The following is a 15,618-nucleotide window of genomic DNA, read 5'->3' as shown; positions in this document are numbered from 1 at the left end:
GGCGGCAGACCAGCGCATACTGGGGAGATTCATTCTAGACATACAGCGTCACAGAGAGACATCATTACAGGCTCAGACAGCTCCAGAGGGGGGACGACAGACACAGATTACTACATTTTTTCAGAGATCCACCCCACTCCCAGCCCCTACACAGCACGGAATTACGTGGTTTAGATAATATGCACCTATTCTTGATTGGAGGCAGGAAAATTTCACCATTGTTGAAGGTTTTCTCGAGCCCATCATGATTCACGGGGATCAGAGCATTCTTGAAATACCACTCATTTTTCATATTCAGGTCCAACGAGCCATAAGAAAAGGAGTAGTGTGTGCGTTGCTATATGTCTGTTCTCCATCTAATGCAGTTCACATAAGGGTAGATGTCACCATCAATTGTCCTCTTAGGCTAAGTCTTTTATTGATTATTAAATTGAAGACTTTTTGACTTTGAAAGTGTGATGAGATAATAGCCAAGTCTAAGTGGCATGTAGGTGGAGATCCCACTTACACATGGTGGAATTCTCCTCTTCTATGTAGGCATTCTAGAAGAATCTTTCCCAATTATGCACCTACACACACTCCTCCACATGCCTTCCACACTCCCCAACTTGTAGCCTTATGGTGAATACCATATTAATAATACAATAAAAATCCATGTGAGCATGAAGGCCCACTTTTATTTTCCACATCACTAGCCTATCTACCATACCAAAGTATTTATCAAGCATACTTGTGGCATTTACAATGTGTGTACCCTAAATCAAGTAAAAACCGTTATATTTGAAGATAGAATGCTGTTATCGGGGTAGCCGCCAAGCCGCCGCATCACCACGCCGTTATTCCATTGTGGACGCCGCAATCTTCTTAGATAAGCTTTCACCTTATTACCATTGAGAAACCATCAAAATATGCACAAAATTAAAAATGAAAGATATCAATTTTTCATGTCACATCTTTCCCCCCCAGCAGATCCTCCATGCTTGTCTTGGGGGTCTGCTGGCCATGGCGCTCGAGGGTAGAATATCTTTAGCTGGTACTCATTGGCACGTCCGGGAACCTCCTGGCCACTTGCATCCTCTAGAAGATAGGTGTTATTTTTGATCTTTTGCTTTATCCTGAAGGGGCCTTCCCAGCGTCGAAGAAGCTTCTTATCTAGCCGTTTCTCCACACGGCCATCATACCTCATGACTAAGCTTGAGTTCTGGCTTCTTCTTCTTCTTTATCCTGAAGGGGCCTTCCCAGCGTCGAAGAAGCTTCTTATCTAGCCGTTTCTCCACACGGCCATCATACCTCATGACTAAGCTTCCTTGCTTGAGTTCTGGCTTCTTCTTCTTCCTTGTGAGAGTTTCATGCCTTGCCTTGCGCCATTGTTGTGCAGCCTCCAAATTTTTAAGTGCCTGAAGTTGCCTCTCATCCAAGATCTCCAATTGTGCTAGGCGTTGGGCATATGTTTCTTCTTCATTATTCAAGGGTGCAAAAGATGTGCGAAGGCTCGTGATTTCCAATTCTATTGGTGGCAAAATAGCCTCCATTCCATAAACTAACTGAAAAGGTGTGAAACCAAGAGAGAGTTTGTGAGTTGTCCTATAGGCCCATAGGACCTTTGGCAAATGCACATCCCAGCCTTTAGGACCAAGCATGGTCATTATGAATTTGTGGTGATGCCATTTGGACTCACCAATGCACCAACGACGTTCAACAAGATGATGTCTCGGGTTTTTCGGGATCTTATTGGCAAATGCTTCAGAAGAACTCTTGTTTTTGATACTCTCAGTCGAAAAGGCACAATTCAAACATTGCAGGAGACTGGAGATCACTGTTGTGGAAATTCAAGGCAAAGACTTGGATAGCATGAAGGCACAGTATCCGGATTCGAAAGAATTTGGGGCTCAGTATCAGTTGGCCCTCAGTTCAGAACCAGACCACTATAGCACACATGATGGTTGGTTGTTTTTCAAGTATACTAAAAGAAAAGTGCCAAGTCCTTCTCCATGATGCCCATGATTCTCTTGTCGGAGGTCATAGGGGTATCATCAGTACCTTGGAGAAGTTAGAATGGTTATTCTGTTGGCCCAAAATGTGACGGGATGTCTATCAACATGTCCAAGCATGTCAGATATGTAAAAAGGTGAAAGTTTCACATACGAAATAGGTAGGGTTCCTTTAGCCTTTGCCTATTCGAGAGGGACCTTTTGACGACATCAGTATGGACAGCTGGATCTAGAAACACACAGCGTATGATAATTGTGGTTAGATTCAGTAAGTTTTGCATGCGCATTCCATGCCTTTTTCTAGGAATATTTGTCGTACGCCGTGACCCCATTGTGTCGAGGGACAGTCAGGCACGAGCTACGTAGGTCAGTCTCTGAGCCATAGAGGTCAGTTTGGAGTCAGTCCTCTTAACCCACCTGGAGAATTCATTAGATGGTGCATGGAGAAGTCAGCCATAGCAATAGGTCTTGCATTAGAAGCATGTAACAACATTTAGGGCATGATGGCATGCCGATGGGCTAGCCAAAGGCCAGCCCATGGCTGGAAGGCTTGTTAGTAGCCTGGTCAACGGCTGTTTATAGCCTTGACCCTCTATGTGAGGGAGCCGACAGCAAGCAGGGACAACATATTCCTGTCGGCCAGCAGCAAGGGCAGCCATAGGACACAGTTTGCAACTTGTCTTGGACTCTATGCTGACAGCTAGGCTTAGGGACAATAAAGCGCAGCATTTACTGCTGTTAAAACAGCAAATCGCAGCATTAAATTGTTGGCTTTCAAGAAGCTAATGTTAGGGTTTGCAGGGCAAAGAAAGCTCACACACTCACACAAGAAGCAAAAACGAGATGGAAAGAGAGTGGCAGAAGATCTTGCATGTATGTTCACTCAATAAAAGTGCCCCTAGTAAGTGCCTGTTCACATGTACCACTACACATACGCATAGAGTGCCTTCAAATCCCCCCTGTAGTGGTAATGTGAACCTGCATAAGGATGTAGATCACTCTCTATAGGAGAGCAAGCCCAAAGCTTTGCGGAAAGCTTCAAACTTCTCTCGAGATAATGCTTTATCTGTGATGTTATCGTGTGTAGAGCTGTAGGTCAAAGTGATCTCCCCTGCATGAAGCCTCTCCTTGACATAGTGATAATGTATCTCTGTGCTTGGTACGAGCATGGAAAACTGGATTCCGTGCCTCGACCATAGCACTCTGATTGTCAGTGAGTATGCTAGTGGGTGTTTGCTGACACTCACGAAGATCTGCAAGTAATCTTCTTAGCCATACACAATCTACCGTAGTAGAAAAGACTGCCTTGTACTTAGCTTCATAGGTAGACGTGGCAACAGTGGGTTGCTTTTTACTTAACAATGACATGCATGAATTGCCCATAAAAATACAATTCCCACTGGTAGATTGCCGAGTGTCATAATCACCAGCCCAGTCTGAATCACTGTATGCATGGAGTTGCTAACTGTCCCCGCTGGGATAGAACAATCCAAGATCCAGATTGTCCTGAAGATATAGCGAAAAACGTGTTTCACAACTTGCCAATGCTTTGTCCTTGGACTGTGCATGAATTTTCTTGATTGGGACACACCAAACTGAATATTTGGGCATGTATTGCACAAGTATATGAGGCAACCCTTTGCCTGGCTATACAGGCTCATGTTATAAGGCTCTCCTGCATCATACATGTTCAATTTGAGCCCAGGTTCTATAGGTGTAGAAATAGGCTTACAATCTTGGAAGCCAAACTTATGGAGGGGTTTCTGTATGTATTTGGATTGAAGCATAAAAATGCCTTCATCCATTTGCACAAATTGTATGCCCAAGTAATAGTGCAATAAACCCAAATTTGACATTTCAAATGAGGTCTTTAATGTAGCTTTGAAAGCTGAAATTGCATCCTCATTATTTCCACTCAAAAGCATGTCATCCATGTAGAGTATGAGCATAATCAAAATACCATGATCCTCTTTGACATAGAGGGTGCTTTCAGTTGGACTATTGTTGAATCCCTGGCTGGTCAAGTATGCATGAATTTTCTCATACCAAGCTCTTGGAGCTTGTTTGAGACCATAAAGTGCTTTGCGGAGCTTGCATACTTTGCCTTCTTGACCATGCATCACAAATCCAATAGATTGACTTACATAATCTTCTTCTTGCAAGTCCCCATTAAGAAAAGCTGTTTTTATATCCAATCGATGCACTTTCCATCCATGATGGGCAGCCAATGCAACAAGCCGAGAAGCAGGTGCAAAAGTCTTATCATAGTCTATGCCTTTTTGTTGGGCATAACCTTTGGCCACAAGATGGGCATTGTACCTGTCAATAGTACCATCAGATTTCTGTTTGACTTTGTACACCCATTTTTCCAATGGGTTTCTTCCCTGGAGGCAAGTCAACCAAATCCCAAGTGTTGTTCTTATTATGGATAGCATCCATATCTGATTGCATGGTTTCCATCCAATGCTCATTCTTTTGAGCCTCTTCAAATGAATATGGCTCATCTTCATCACAAATAGTACTCATGCATAATACATTTACTTGTTCTTGAGCACTTCTAGAGCCAGCTCGTGTCCTCCCAGGTAGAGGAGCTGAAATTTTGCTCTCTTGCAAAGTACGAACCAGCCAACAAGGCAGCGTTCTAGCTTCTTGCATGGCTGTCCGCTCTTCTTGAATAGTTTCTTGTACAATGAGGAGTAATAGGCTGATTTGGGGGCTGGTTTTCAGTACCCATAGGCTGTCCAATATGCATTTCTTGCAGTTGGTCTGATGTTCCATCTATGCCCAATGGAATCAGCCCCTCAAACATATCCTGTGGACCATTTTCAAAGTGTTTGCTAAATTCTGCAAGTGGCTGTGCTGAATTTTCAGCAAATACGACATCTCTGCTTTCAAAAATCCTTTGACTATATGGATTGTAGAGACGGTATCCCTTGCTACCACTGTTGTAGCTCACAAATCTGCATTTGACTGCCTTGTCATCTAACTTGCCTCTAAGCTGTGAAGGCACATGAGCATATGCAAGGCAACCAAAAATTCTAGATCGTCAACCGTAGGTTTCCTATCATACCGGGCCTCAAAAGGAGTGATGGTCTTCAAAGCCTTCGTAGGGTACCTGTGTAGTACACATAATTGCCTCCATCCAAAATTTGTGAGGCAGATTCTTGCCTTTAACTATACATCTTGCCATCTCCATCAATGACCCGTTCTTCCTTTCTGCTACACCATTTTGCTATGGTGTGTAAGGCAAAGTACATTGATGCTTTATGCCTCTTTCTGTCAAATATGCCTTAAATGCATTTGACATGTATTCCCTCCCTCGATCTGAGCGGAGGCTTTGTACTTTGCAACCTATCTCATTTTCAGCTTTAGCAACAAAATGCTTAAAACACATGAATACTTCAGACTTTGCCCTCAAAGGGTAAACCCAAACAAAACTCGAATAGACATCAATGAATGTTACAAAGTATAGATGCTTCCAAAATGGTGGTGTCCCCATGGGACCAGTGTATGAGCTGTAATTTTCAGACAGGCCTTACAGACCATCCTTGGGGAAAGCATTTCTATGCGTCTTGTCCACAATGCACCCTTCACATACATGTTTAGGTGGCAACTCAACTTGTGGCTTACTTTGCACCATTTTATGCCTCTAGAGCAACATCAAACTCCCAAAATTTACATGCCCAAACTTGGCATGCCATAACTCTGCCTCTTGCATGGTAGAAGTATAAGTGGTGGCCAAGCATGCATCCTGTCCATTCTTCTCATATGTGTCCAAATGAAACAAGCCTTGGTACAATGTGCCAGAAGTGACTATAGCATAGTCTTCCTCTCTATTTCTCACTGTGCATCTGTCATCCTCAAAGCTCACAGCATAGCCTCTTTGAGAAAAAGAGGACATTGACACCAAATTCTTCTTGATTCTAGGCATATACAACACATCTGAAATGCATAGGTCTGAACCATCTGCAACTGTGAGCATAATCTCACCAATGCCTTGTATTAGATATGAAGAATTGTTTGCACATGTGACCTTCTTCCCTTTTGGGGTAGCCCTCAATGACATGAACAAATCCTTCTTTGATGTAACGTGTCTAGAAGCCCTACTGTCAAAGTACCAAATGACTTGTTTTTCTTTCACATTGAGAGGCAAGTGCTCCTGTGATGTATCATAACTACATACCAAGAATGAATGGAGTTTGTCAGTGGACTCTTCCAGTATGCCTGCAGCAAAGGCTCAGGATTTAGCTCACTTTGTGCAAGATGATTAGGCCTTTTTCTTCTCTTTATCCTGTCTCTTCCTGCACTTACTAATGTAGTGCCTTGGTTTCTTGCAGTAGTGAAACTTGCTCTTCTTCTCGGGCTGATTTGCATTTTGTGCCATAGTGATTGTATGCACAAGCTGCAAGTGCAAAAACCAAAAGCACTGCTGTGCTATGCCGCCACACAACCTAGAAGTTCCCGTGCAAAGATTTACCCACAAAAATGCAAATAGAGGCTATAACCTCCTTCCAATGTGCTGATTTTGTGCCCAAATGGCACCAAGCTTACAACCCAATATTAAATGCATGCAATGGAGCACTAATGTGGCTCCCAAATAGAAAAGTCCCAAAATTTTCAAATTGTAGATTATGAAAATTACCTGTATCAATCCGTAACCAAAGTTCCGCTTGTACATGAGCTTGTATAGATGCAAATGAGAATTCAACAGTGCACTATCGCAGGAAATGCCACTTTAGCAAGCTGCAGGTACACCCAATATGTTGTACGACTCTATGGATAGGAACAAAAGCTGTACGACAGGGTTTAGGAGATGAGACATGCATCACCATCTCTAGAGGCCAACAATAAAGCCGAAACATTTTCGGAGATCATTTAGTTAGTTAAGGAGCGCCTCGCCAAAGCTCAGGAAGCTTATACCTGGCAAGCCAACAAATTCAGGCGAGATGTCTACTTTAAGGGGATTGGGTATATCTCCGCATCATAAAGCAACGGCTAAAGCAAGTGGGCAAGCGTTGTCCCAATCTTTCATTCCAAAGTTTCAGCCCATTTCTCGTCATTCAGAAGTCCAGTGATGTCTCTTTAAAGTTAAAGTTGCTGGAAAGTTGGACTATGCATGTCACGTGCACACCCATCAGGTGTACAAGTGGCATGGCATCATCAAGCATCCATAAACATTAAGCAGGACATTTAAGCATTAATCCAAGTATTATTCAGGCATATATCAACATAAGCATGTATATGGGGTTGTTTCAGCACCAACATCAGAACATGAGGCATCATAAGCATTAGGGGCATTTATTAGCATCAGGTCGGGTCGTGTTGGAACCAACCGACAGCAGTTAAAGAGCATTTAATGAATATTTGCCAATCGTGGAGCATCAGACAGGTTGGCCGACAATAGTAAACTGCCCGACCAGCAACAACACACCATATATATAGAAGCACAGCATATTCAGTCCATGGTCTCATCTCTCCTTAGCGTTTCTCATCCATGGAGCAAGGGAGCAGCAGATCAGCAGTATAGCCAGCATATTCAGCACATAGTTCATCATTCCTACCTCCTACATAGAGGGAAGCCGGCATCCAAGGGTGGACCTCATCATCAGCATTCAGCCTATCCCTCTCATCCCGAGAAGGATCTTCATCTAGGACAGCATCATAGATATATTTAGATCTCATTGTAATCCATTCATCTAATATAGTTGCATTGTATTGCATCGCCACTAATTGTCTATCTCTTAAGCGTCATTAAGTGAAGTTTAGTTAGCCTAAGGTTGTGATTACTACGATCAATCCCTCACATGTCACATTGGTATCAGAGCATTACAGGGTAACTAGCCTTAGATCATTTTCATTCCATCATTCATTCAGTCAGTCATCATGTTAATCGCTTCCGCACAATTAAATCCAGTTCTCAAAATCTTGCAGGCCATCCTTAGGGATTTCCCCTTAGGCATGCATTAGTAACCCATCCATCTACATTCTTATATAGCATATAGGGTTGCACATGGCTTGCATAGCAGTCATCCTAGCAATCAATCTTGCATCTGCAAGGCTTACATGTTTTGTCCTTGAGTTCTATGGGGAAGAATGACATCCATCATCAAAGGAGTAAATGGAGTTTTGAGCTTCAACTGGCAACAACAGGGGGTTCTCTTCCACATAAGAAGACGGAAGTTTGCTCCAACATTGCCTCAGGAGGTTCAGAGGTTCAGGAACGACGGAGATGGTGTGTGAAAGGATTCCACAGACAGGTCAGGGGTGACTTAGGTACTTCCAAGCAGTTTTAGTAGCATTTGCCATTCAGTTCCCGCAGTAGACGAGTCTTTGGCTCAAAGGATTCAACTCCTACAGTCGACCTCAGTCCCGGTAGAAGAAGTCAGAAGGGGGCAGTGGATTTAGTGGAGAAGGATCAACAGAGTAGTCGAAAGGTTGCCAGGTATAACACCCAGCAACAGTTTAGCAGAGGGGAATGTCACGTGCACACCCATCAGGTGTACAAGTGGCATGGCATCATCAAGCATCCATAAACATTAAACAAGACATTTAAGCATTAATCCAAGTATTATTCAGGTATATATCAGCATAAGCATGTATATGGGGCTGTTTCAACACCAACATCAGTACATGAGGCATCATAAGCATTAGGGGCATTTATTAGCATCACGTCGGGTCCTATTGGAACTAGCCAACAGCCTGGTCAGTAGCCAACAATAGTTAAAGAGCATTTAATGAATACTTGCCAGTCGTGGAGCATCAGACAGGCTGGCCGACAGCAGTAAACTGCGTGACCAGCAGCAACACACCATATATATAGAAGCGGAGCATATCCAGTCCATGGTCTCATCTCTCCTCAGCGTTTCTCATCCATGGAGCAAGGGAGAAGCAGATCAGCAGTATAGCCAGCATATTCAGCACATAGTTCATCATTCCTACCTCCTACATAGAGGGAAGCCGGCATCCAAGGGTGGACCTCAGCATTGAAGCAAGGTCATGAGCATTCAGCCTATCCCTCTCATCCCGAGAAGGATCTTCATCTAGGACAGCATCATAGATCTATATAGATCTCATTGTAACCCATTCATCTTATATAGTTGCATTGCATTGACACTAATTGTCTATCTCTTAAGCATCATTTAGTGAGGTTTAGTTAGCCTAAGGTTGTGATTACTACGATCAATCCCTCACATGTCACAATGCACAATGTCTTTTATGTTTCTTGGTTGAAGCAATATTTAGGTCGAGGATTGCAAGATGTATCAGAAGAGCAACAACTAGATATGATTAACGAGGCAGAAGTCATAGAGCCAGAACAAATTCTCCTCCATAGATGAAAGCATGGCTCCAATCAAAGAATACGACATTTTTATACAAAGTTCAAGGACCGAGAAACCCATGAAGCAGTATGGTTGGATGAAGAGTTCTTTTAGAAGTACTCTTAGTTATTGGTGGACTACTTGGAAGCCTTGAACCTGTCGCCAAGTTAAGCAAGAGGAAATGTCACGTGCACCCTACACTGGGGTACACAGTGACACACTGGCATTATCATCAGTGCAACATTTGTAGGCACGAGCTACGTAGGTCAGTCTCCTAGCCATAGAGGTCAATTGGGAGTCAATCCTCTTAACCCACTTGGAGAATTCATCAGTTAGGTGCATGTAGCAGCCAACCTTAGCCTAAGTCTTGCATTAGAAGCATATAACATCATATAGGTCAGAATGGCATGCCCATGGACTAGCTAAAGGCAAGCCCATGGCTGGTAAGCCTGTCAACAACTTGGTCAAGGGCTGATTATAGCCTTGACCCTCTATTTGAGGCAGTTCACAGCAAGCAGGGGAAAAATATCGCTGTCGGCCAGCAGAAGGGGTAGCCACGGGACAAGCAGTAGCTTGCCTTGGGCTCTTTGGAGTCAGCCAGCAAGTTGGCAGCTTTAAACAACTAGGCGCCAGGATTTAAATTGTTACATACACTGAGGTTGATTGTGGTAAAGCACAACATGGCCTTCTTTATACCTTTATGTGGTTAGAATCTTTAGCATCCAATTCACAGAGTAGAGAGAGAGAGAGAAGAGAGTGAGAGAGTGAAGTAGATGACACCTTATTGGGTCCCAAATACCCACTCAAGGGCCTCCCCTGCAAGCAAGAGTATTTGCTTATATTATTCTTTGGAGAATGTTGTTCAATGCTTGAGAAAACAAGCGATATGAATGCCCAACACAAGGACGAAGAAGACTCTTCGGGCCACTTATGCAAGTTCAAATAGCTGTAGGATTGCATCATAGTAGTCAGGGGGCTGTTTGAAACGGGTTTCCTAAAAGTTTCAAACGTGTTTCAAACAGGTTTCGTAAAATCAGCCCAAAGTTTCCTACCTATAGTTTTTTTTGCATGTTCAAAATTTCAAATATATACTGTATAAAATATGTAAAAATAACACTAAATGCATAGAATACATGGAAACATCAATTTGAAGCTTACAGTCTTTGAATCACAAATAACAAAAGTCGCACAGGTTTCGACGTTAGATCTGGGACCAAAAAAAAAAGTCAAAAAAATTGCTTGAAAAAAACGTGTTTCCTACAAGGAAATGTTTCCAAGTTTCCTTCCCTGTAGGAAACGCGTTTCCTAACTACTATGGACTGCATATATGTTGGCTGAATGCTGAAGAGGACTTCAATGCTTTGCCTTGAAGTAGGATGCTAAATTGCTACTTGTAGTTTATTGAATATTGGATGATTTATGAGGGACTGATGCGACTGCTTTTATATGCTCAATGGCTACTGGTCGGTTCAGTGAAGCTGTAGGCGTGCTTACCATGGACAAAAAATGTTGTTTAATCAGCATTAAATGTTGCGCAACAGGCTTTTGATGATTTTTGTCTTGGTCGACTGGCTGTTTGCCTTTATTTATGTTGGCGGACAGGAGCTCTAGGGCCCCATGGCTGGCCGATTGCAAGTAGGGGCAATATTAGGCAGCCGACTGGCTGCCTAGGCCCCTCCATGGCCTAGATGATGCCCCTTTGTTGGCTGCCATGATCATGGGATGGCTTTGGCTGTCCCATATGCTTTGTGATGCAACTACATGCAAGATCTACTGCTAAAGATGACTTTTATATGCACTATCCGATGAATTCTCCTAGTGGGTTAAGAGGATTCACTCTCGACTGGCCTCTATGGCTCGGAGACTGCTGACCTATGTAGCTCGTGCCTAACTGTCCTTGGAATTAGGGATCACAATGGGGTCACGGCATACGACAAATATTCCTATAAAAAGGTGCTATTTTGAACAAATGTTTGCATTAATGATCATGCTAGTGTGTCACCCTGTACCCCAGTGCAGGGTGCATGTGACATTCCCTCTTGCTTAACTTGGCGGCAGATTCAGGGCTTCCAAGGAGTCCACCAACAATTGGGAGTACTCTTGAAAGAACTCTTCATCCAGCCATACTGCAGCACGGGTTTCTCGGTCTTTAAACTTCGTATAAAACTGTCGTATTGTTCGACCGGATCCATGCTTCCATTGGTGGAGGAGAATTTGCTCCGGCTCTACGACGTCGGCTTTGTCGATCATGTCTGGTTGTTGCTCTTCTGATATATCATGCAATGCTGGACCTACATATGGCTTGAACTAGGAAACATGAAAGACATTGTGCATAGTCCAACTTTTCGGCAACTTTAATTTTAAAGAGACATCACTTAACTTCTAAATGATGGGAAAAGCTCCGAAACTTCGGAATGAAAGTTTGGGATAATAATGCCCACTTGTTTTAGCCGTTGTTTCATGATGCAAAGATATACCCAATCCCCTTTCTTAAAGTTGACATCTCGTCTGGATTTGTTGTCTTGCCGGGTATATGCTTCCTGACCTTTGGCAAGGCGCTCCTTAACTGACTCAATTATTTCCGAGAATGTCTCGGTTGTCTTATTGGCCTCTAAAGATGGTGGTATCTGTCTCGTCAAAAGAGTTGAGACCCGGTGACCAAATGTTGCCTCATACAACGTCCGACCAATACTCGATGGGTATCGTGTAGGATTGCCTGAACCAATGGAAGGTATTGTTTCCATTTTGACCACTGGTCATGGCAGAATGATTTGAGAACGTCAAGGGTCAATTGGTTGTATATATTTTTTTGGCCATCTGTTTGTGGTGGATTGAATGCACTGGACAGCTGCAACTTAGTCTCAAAATTGTCAAACAATGCTCTCCAAAAATGGGACTTGAACTTAGGATCTCTATCCGATGTGATTGTTTGTGGCAAACCACCAATGGAATACCAAAACCGAACGAACAAGCAAGCTATGTCCTCGGCTGTAGTTGTCTGCTTGCATGGAATGAGCATGCAAAACTTACTGAATCTATCCACGATTGTCATACACTGTGTATTTCTAGATCTAGCTGAGGCAGGAACAAGGCCTACGAAGTCCATATTGATGTTGTGAAAAGGCCCACGTGGAATAGGCAGAAGCTAAAGTAACTTCGCCTGTTTCGTATGAGGAACTTTCACCTTTTGACATATCTGACATGATTGGACGTGTTGGTAGACATCCCGTTGCATTTTAGGCCAATAGAATGACCTCTCTAGCTTCTCCAAGGTACTATTGATACCCCTATGACCTCCAAGTTCCAGCAAGTTGGTGAGAGGTGTTGCGAGGTCAGAAAACTTGTCTATGTGTGTGCTGTAGGCCTGACAAGGACCCACAAATGAGCGGATTTCTTGGGCTGTAGCGGGAACATCCCAACTGAGAATGGTCGTACCTTTTCAAGATCGAGGCTAATACGTGATGAACTGATGATGTATTTCCATTACTCCAAACTCACTCTTCTTGGCATTAATAAACAACTCATTGTCCTGCAAGAGTTGCAAAACTTGTGTCACATCTTGCTCATGTTGCTCTGCAGTCCCTGAGAAGATAAGGATGTCATCTGGGAATATGAAGATGCATTTGCCAATGAGATCCCGAATTTGTTCCACTGTTGTTCCCATGTCTTCTTTCCCCTTATCCTTAACACAACGGTGGGTCACCTGCTGGAACTGATCATGCCTGTTGCTAGGCCTTTGGAACTGATCGTAGAGCTTAATGATGTACTGGTTATGCGTACATACCCTCAAGGAATCCTTTTTCTGGCTTCGCATGTTTGCAAATCACTTCATTTGCTATCCTGCTGCATCCTTTCTGTTGGAATTGTGCACCTTCCTTGGGTGGGTTGAGCTTGAATGCTATAGCCTATGAGACCAATGCTACATACATTGAGGTTGATTGTGGTAACGCACAACGGGGAATTCTTTATACCTTTATGTGGTGAGAATCTTTAGCATCCAATTCACAGAGTAGAGAGAGAGAAGAGAATGAGAGAGTGAAGTAGACGACACCTTATTGGGTCCCAAATACCCACTGAAGGCCCCCCCCTACAAGCAAGAGTATTTGCTTATATTATTCTTTGGAGAACGCTGTACAATACTTGAGAAAAAAAGCGATATGAATGCCCAACGCAAGGACGAAGAACACTCTTTGGGCCACTTACGCAAGTTAAGATAGCTGTAGGACTTCACATATGTTGGCTGAATGCTGAAGAGGACTTCAATGATTTGCCTTGAAGAAGTAGGATGCTAAATTGCTGCTTGTACTTTTTTGAATATTGAATGATTTATGAAGGACTGATGCGACTGCTTTTATATGCTCAATGGCTGCTGGTCGGTTCAGTGAAGCTGTTGGCATGCTTACCATGGACAAAAAATGCTGTTTAATAAGCATTAAATGCTGCGCAACAGGCTTTTGATGACTTTTGTCTTGGCCGACTGCTCACTACTGGCCGACTGGCTGTTTGCCTTTATTTATGCTGGCCGACAGGAGCTCTAGGGCCCCATGGCTGGCCGACTGCAAGTAGGGGCAGTATTAGGCAGCTGACTGGCTGCCTAGGCCCCTCCATGGCCTAGATGATGCCCCTTTGTGGGCTGCCATGATCATGGGATGGCTTTGGTTGTCCCATATGCTTTCTGATGCAACTACATGCAAGACCTATAGCTAAAGCTGACTTCTACATGCACTATCCGATGAATTCTCGAAGTGGGTTTAGAGGATTGACTCTCTACTGACCTCTATGGCTCACTATGTAGCTAGTGCCTGACTATCGGGCTCACAATGGGGTCATGGCGTACAACAAATATTCCTAAAAAAAGGTACTATTATGTACAAATGTTTGCACTGATGATCATGCTAGTGTGTCATTGTGTACCCCAGTGCAGGGGTGCACGTGACATAAATAGCATTAATGCTATTTTATTGATTTTTTGTCCAAACATGAACTGGCGGACAGCATCTGCTGGGCGACCAGCTCCTCCTTGGACTATATAAACAGGCGCCTAAATTCAGCATCAATTGCAGCACCACCTTTTATCCTACCTCTATCGAGCCTCCACTTTGCTTTGATGACGACCTGTCGGACTGTGAGCAGCACCCTCAACCTGATGGGGAGCCTATTGAGGTTGCATAGGAGGAGGTTGAAGGAGTGGAGGAGGCTCCTCCAGGCAGAGGACGAGTTACAAAAGACCCAACATTTCACAATACTCGTGAAGTAATTGTGTCATGGAATAAAGATAAAACAGTCTAGCTAAGAAACAGAACATCCATGTCGTAGCTGAAACATGTAGTGAGAAAAATTACGTGCCTTTACAATAAACTAAAAGAAAAAAACCAGAGAAAAGTGGCTAGTTAGGTGTGTCTGCAGTTGGCCCACTCTAGGCAGCAAAGAACCTCCTTGATGAAAGTCTTTCTCTTTGTTGGAGAGGAATGCCACATTCCTCAAGTTCGTGGATAAAACTTATGCAGAAGGCTCTGATATCAAAGTAGGACAAACTGTATAGAATGTTTTAGTATTGAAGCATCCCTTAAAAGCCGTTATAACAAGACCATAGAAGGAAAATAAACATATGGCCAAGCATATGACAAAAGTGAAGCATTATTACAGGCTAGGTGCACACTCTATCTCTTAACCAAGGTTGTGTACGTGGATGTAGATGGCAGCAGTGGCAGCACTTTGTGTGCAGTATGAAGCAGATTTTCGCCCGAATATGAGGATTGTTGTGAAGGCTTTACAACCATTGCTTACTCCTAGGCCGGCAGCTGCGAGTGTTCCTCCAGCCTGAAGCCTAGTCAAGATAGTGTACTGTTAACTTAATTCTGTTCCTATTATGTAATCACAAGAATTTCCTGAGCCATTTTTTTTTGTTTTCTCACGTGTCCCCATATTGAATATGGTTCTAAAAGCTTGCCTCACCTATTTGTGAGAACACTAACATCTATGTACACCAAGTACGCATCCGAGAGGAATGTTTGGATGCTCCTTTTGTGCTAGTGTAGATTTGTTCTTGTTTTGGATAATTATATTACCAAGTTCGTGTGCTAGTTGGATTGCCAGGGTTTTGTCCAGAACTCTTATTGCTACATGTCATCCAAGATTGGCTATGCATTTAGGTTATCCAGAAGCTACAGCCAATGGTTGCGGTGGTGGCCATTTTCTTCTTATGGCTTAAACCCATTCTTGGTTCTTCAACTTCAATACATTAATTAATGGTTTGGGCCATGGGGGATCAATCCTGAAATATAGTTTAATACTTTCGTATTTGGATT

General features: G+C 43.2%; 1 protein-coding gene across 3 annotated transcripts in view; it reads left to right on the top strand.

The window, feature by feature from the left end:
• LOC147628394 (uncharacterized) overlaps positions 1–15,393 on the top strand; it is a 47,582-nt gene extending 32,189 nt beyond the window's left edge. For all 3 annotated transcript variants that reach the window (XR_015268085.1, XM_086813496.1, XM_086813497.1), the window contains exon 7: positions 15,006–15,393. Coding sequence is in view for 2 of the 3 variants with exons in the window: in XM_086813496.1 (XP_086669622.1) it covers positions 15,006–15,134 (129 nt within the window). In the remaining variant the exon portion in view is untranslated. The remainder of the gene's footprint in view (positions 1–15,005) is intronic.
• Positions 15,394–15,618: the final 225 nt, after the last annotated feature.

The sequence above is a fragment of the Cibotium barometz genome, chromosome 19 (assembly GCF_041138505.1).
Source record: "Cibotium barometz isolate CiBa-2024 chromosome 19, ASM4113850v1, whole genome shotgun sequence".
Lineage (NCBI taxonomy): Eukaryota > Viridiplantae > Streptophyta > Polypodiopsida > Cyatheales > Cibotiaceae > Cibotium > Cibotium barometz.
The sequence above is the reverse complement of the archived record's forward strand: the minus strand, read 5'-3'. Positions and strand labels throughout refer to the sequence as shown.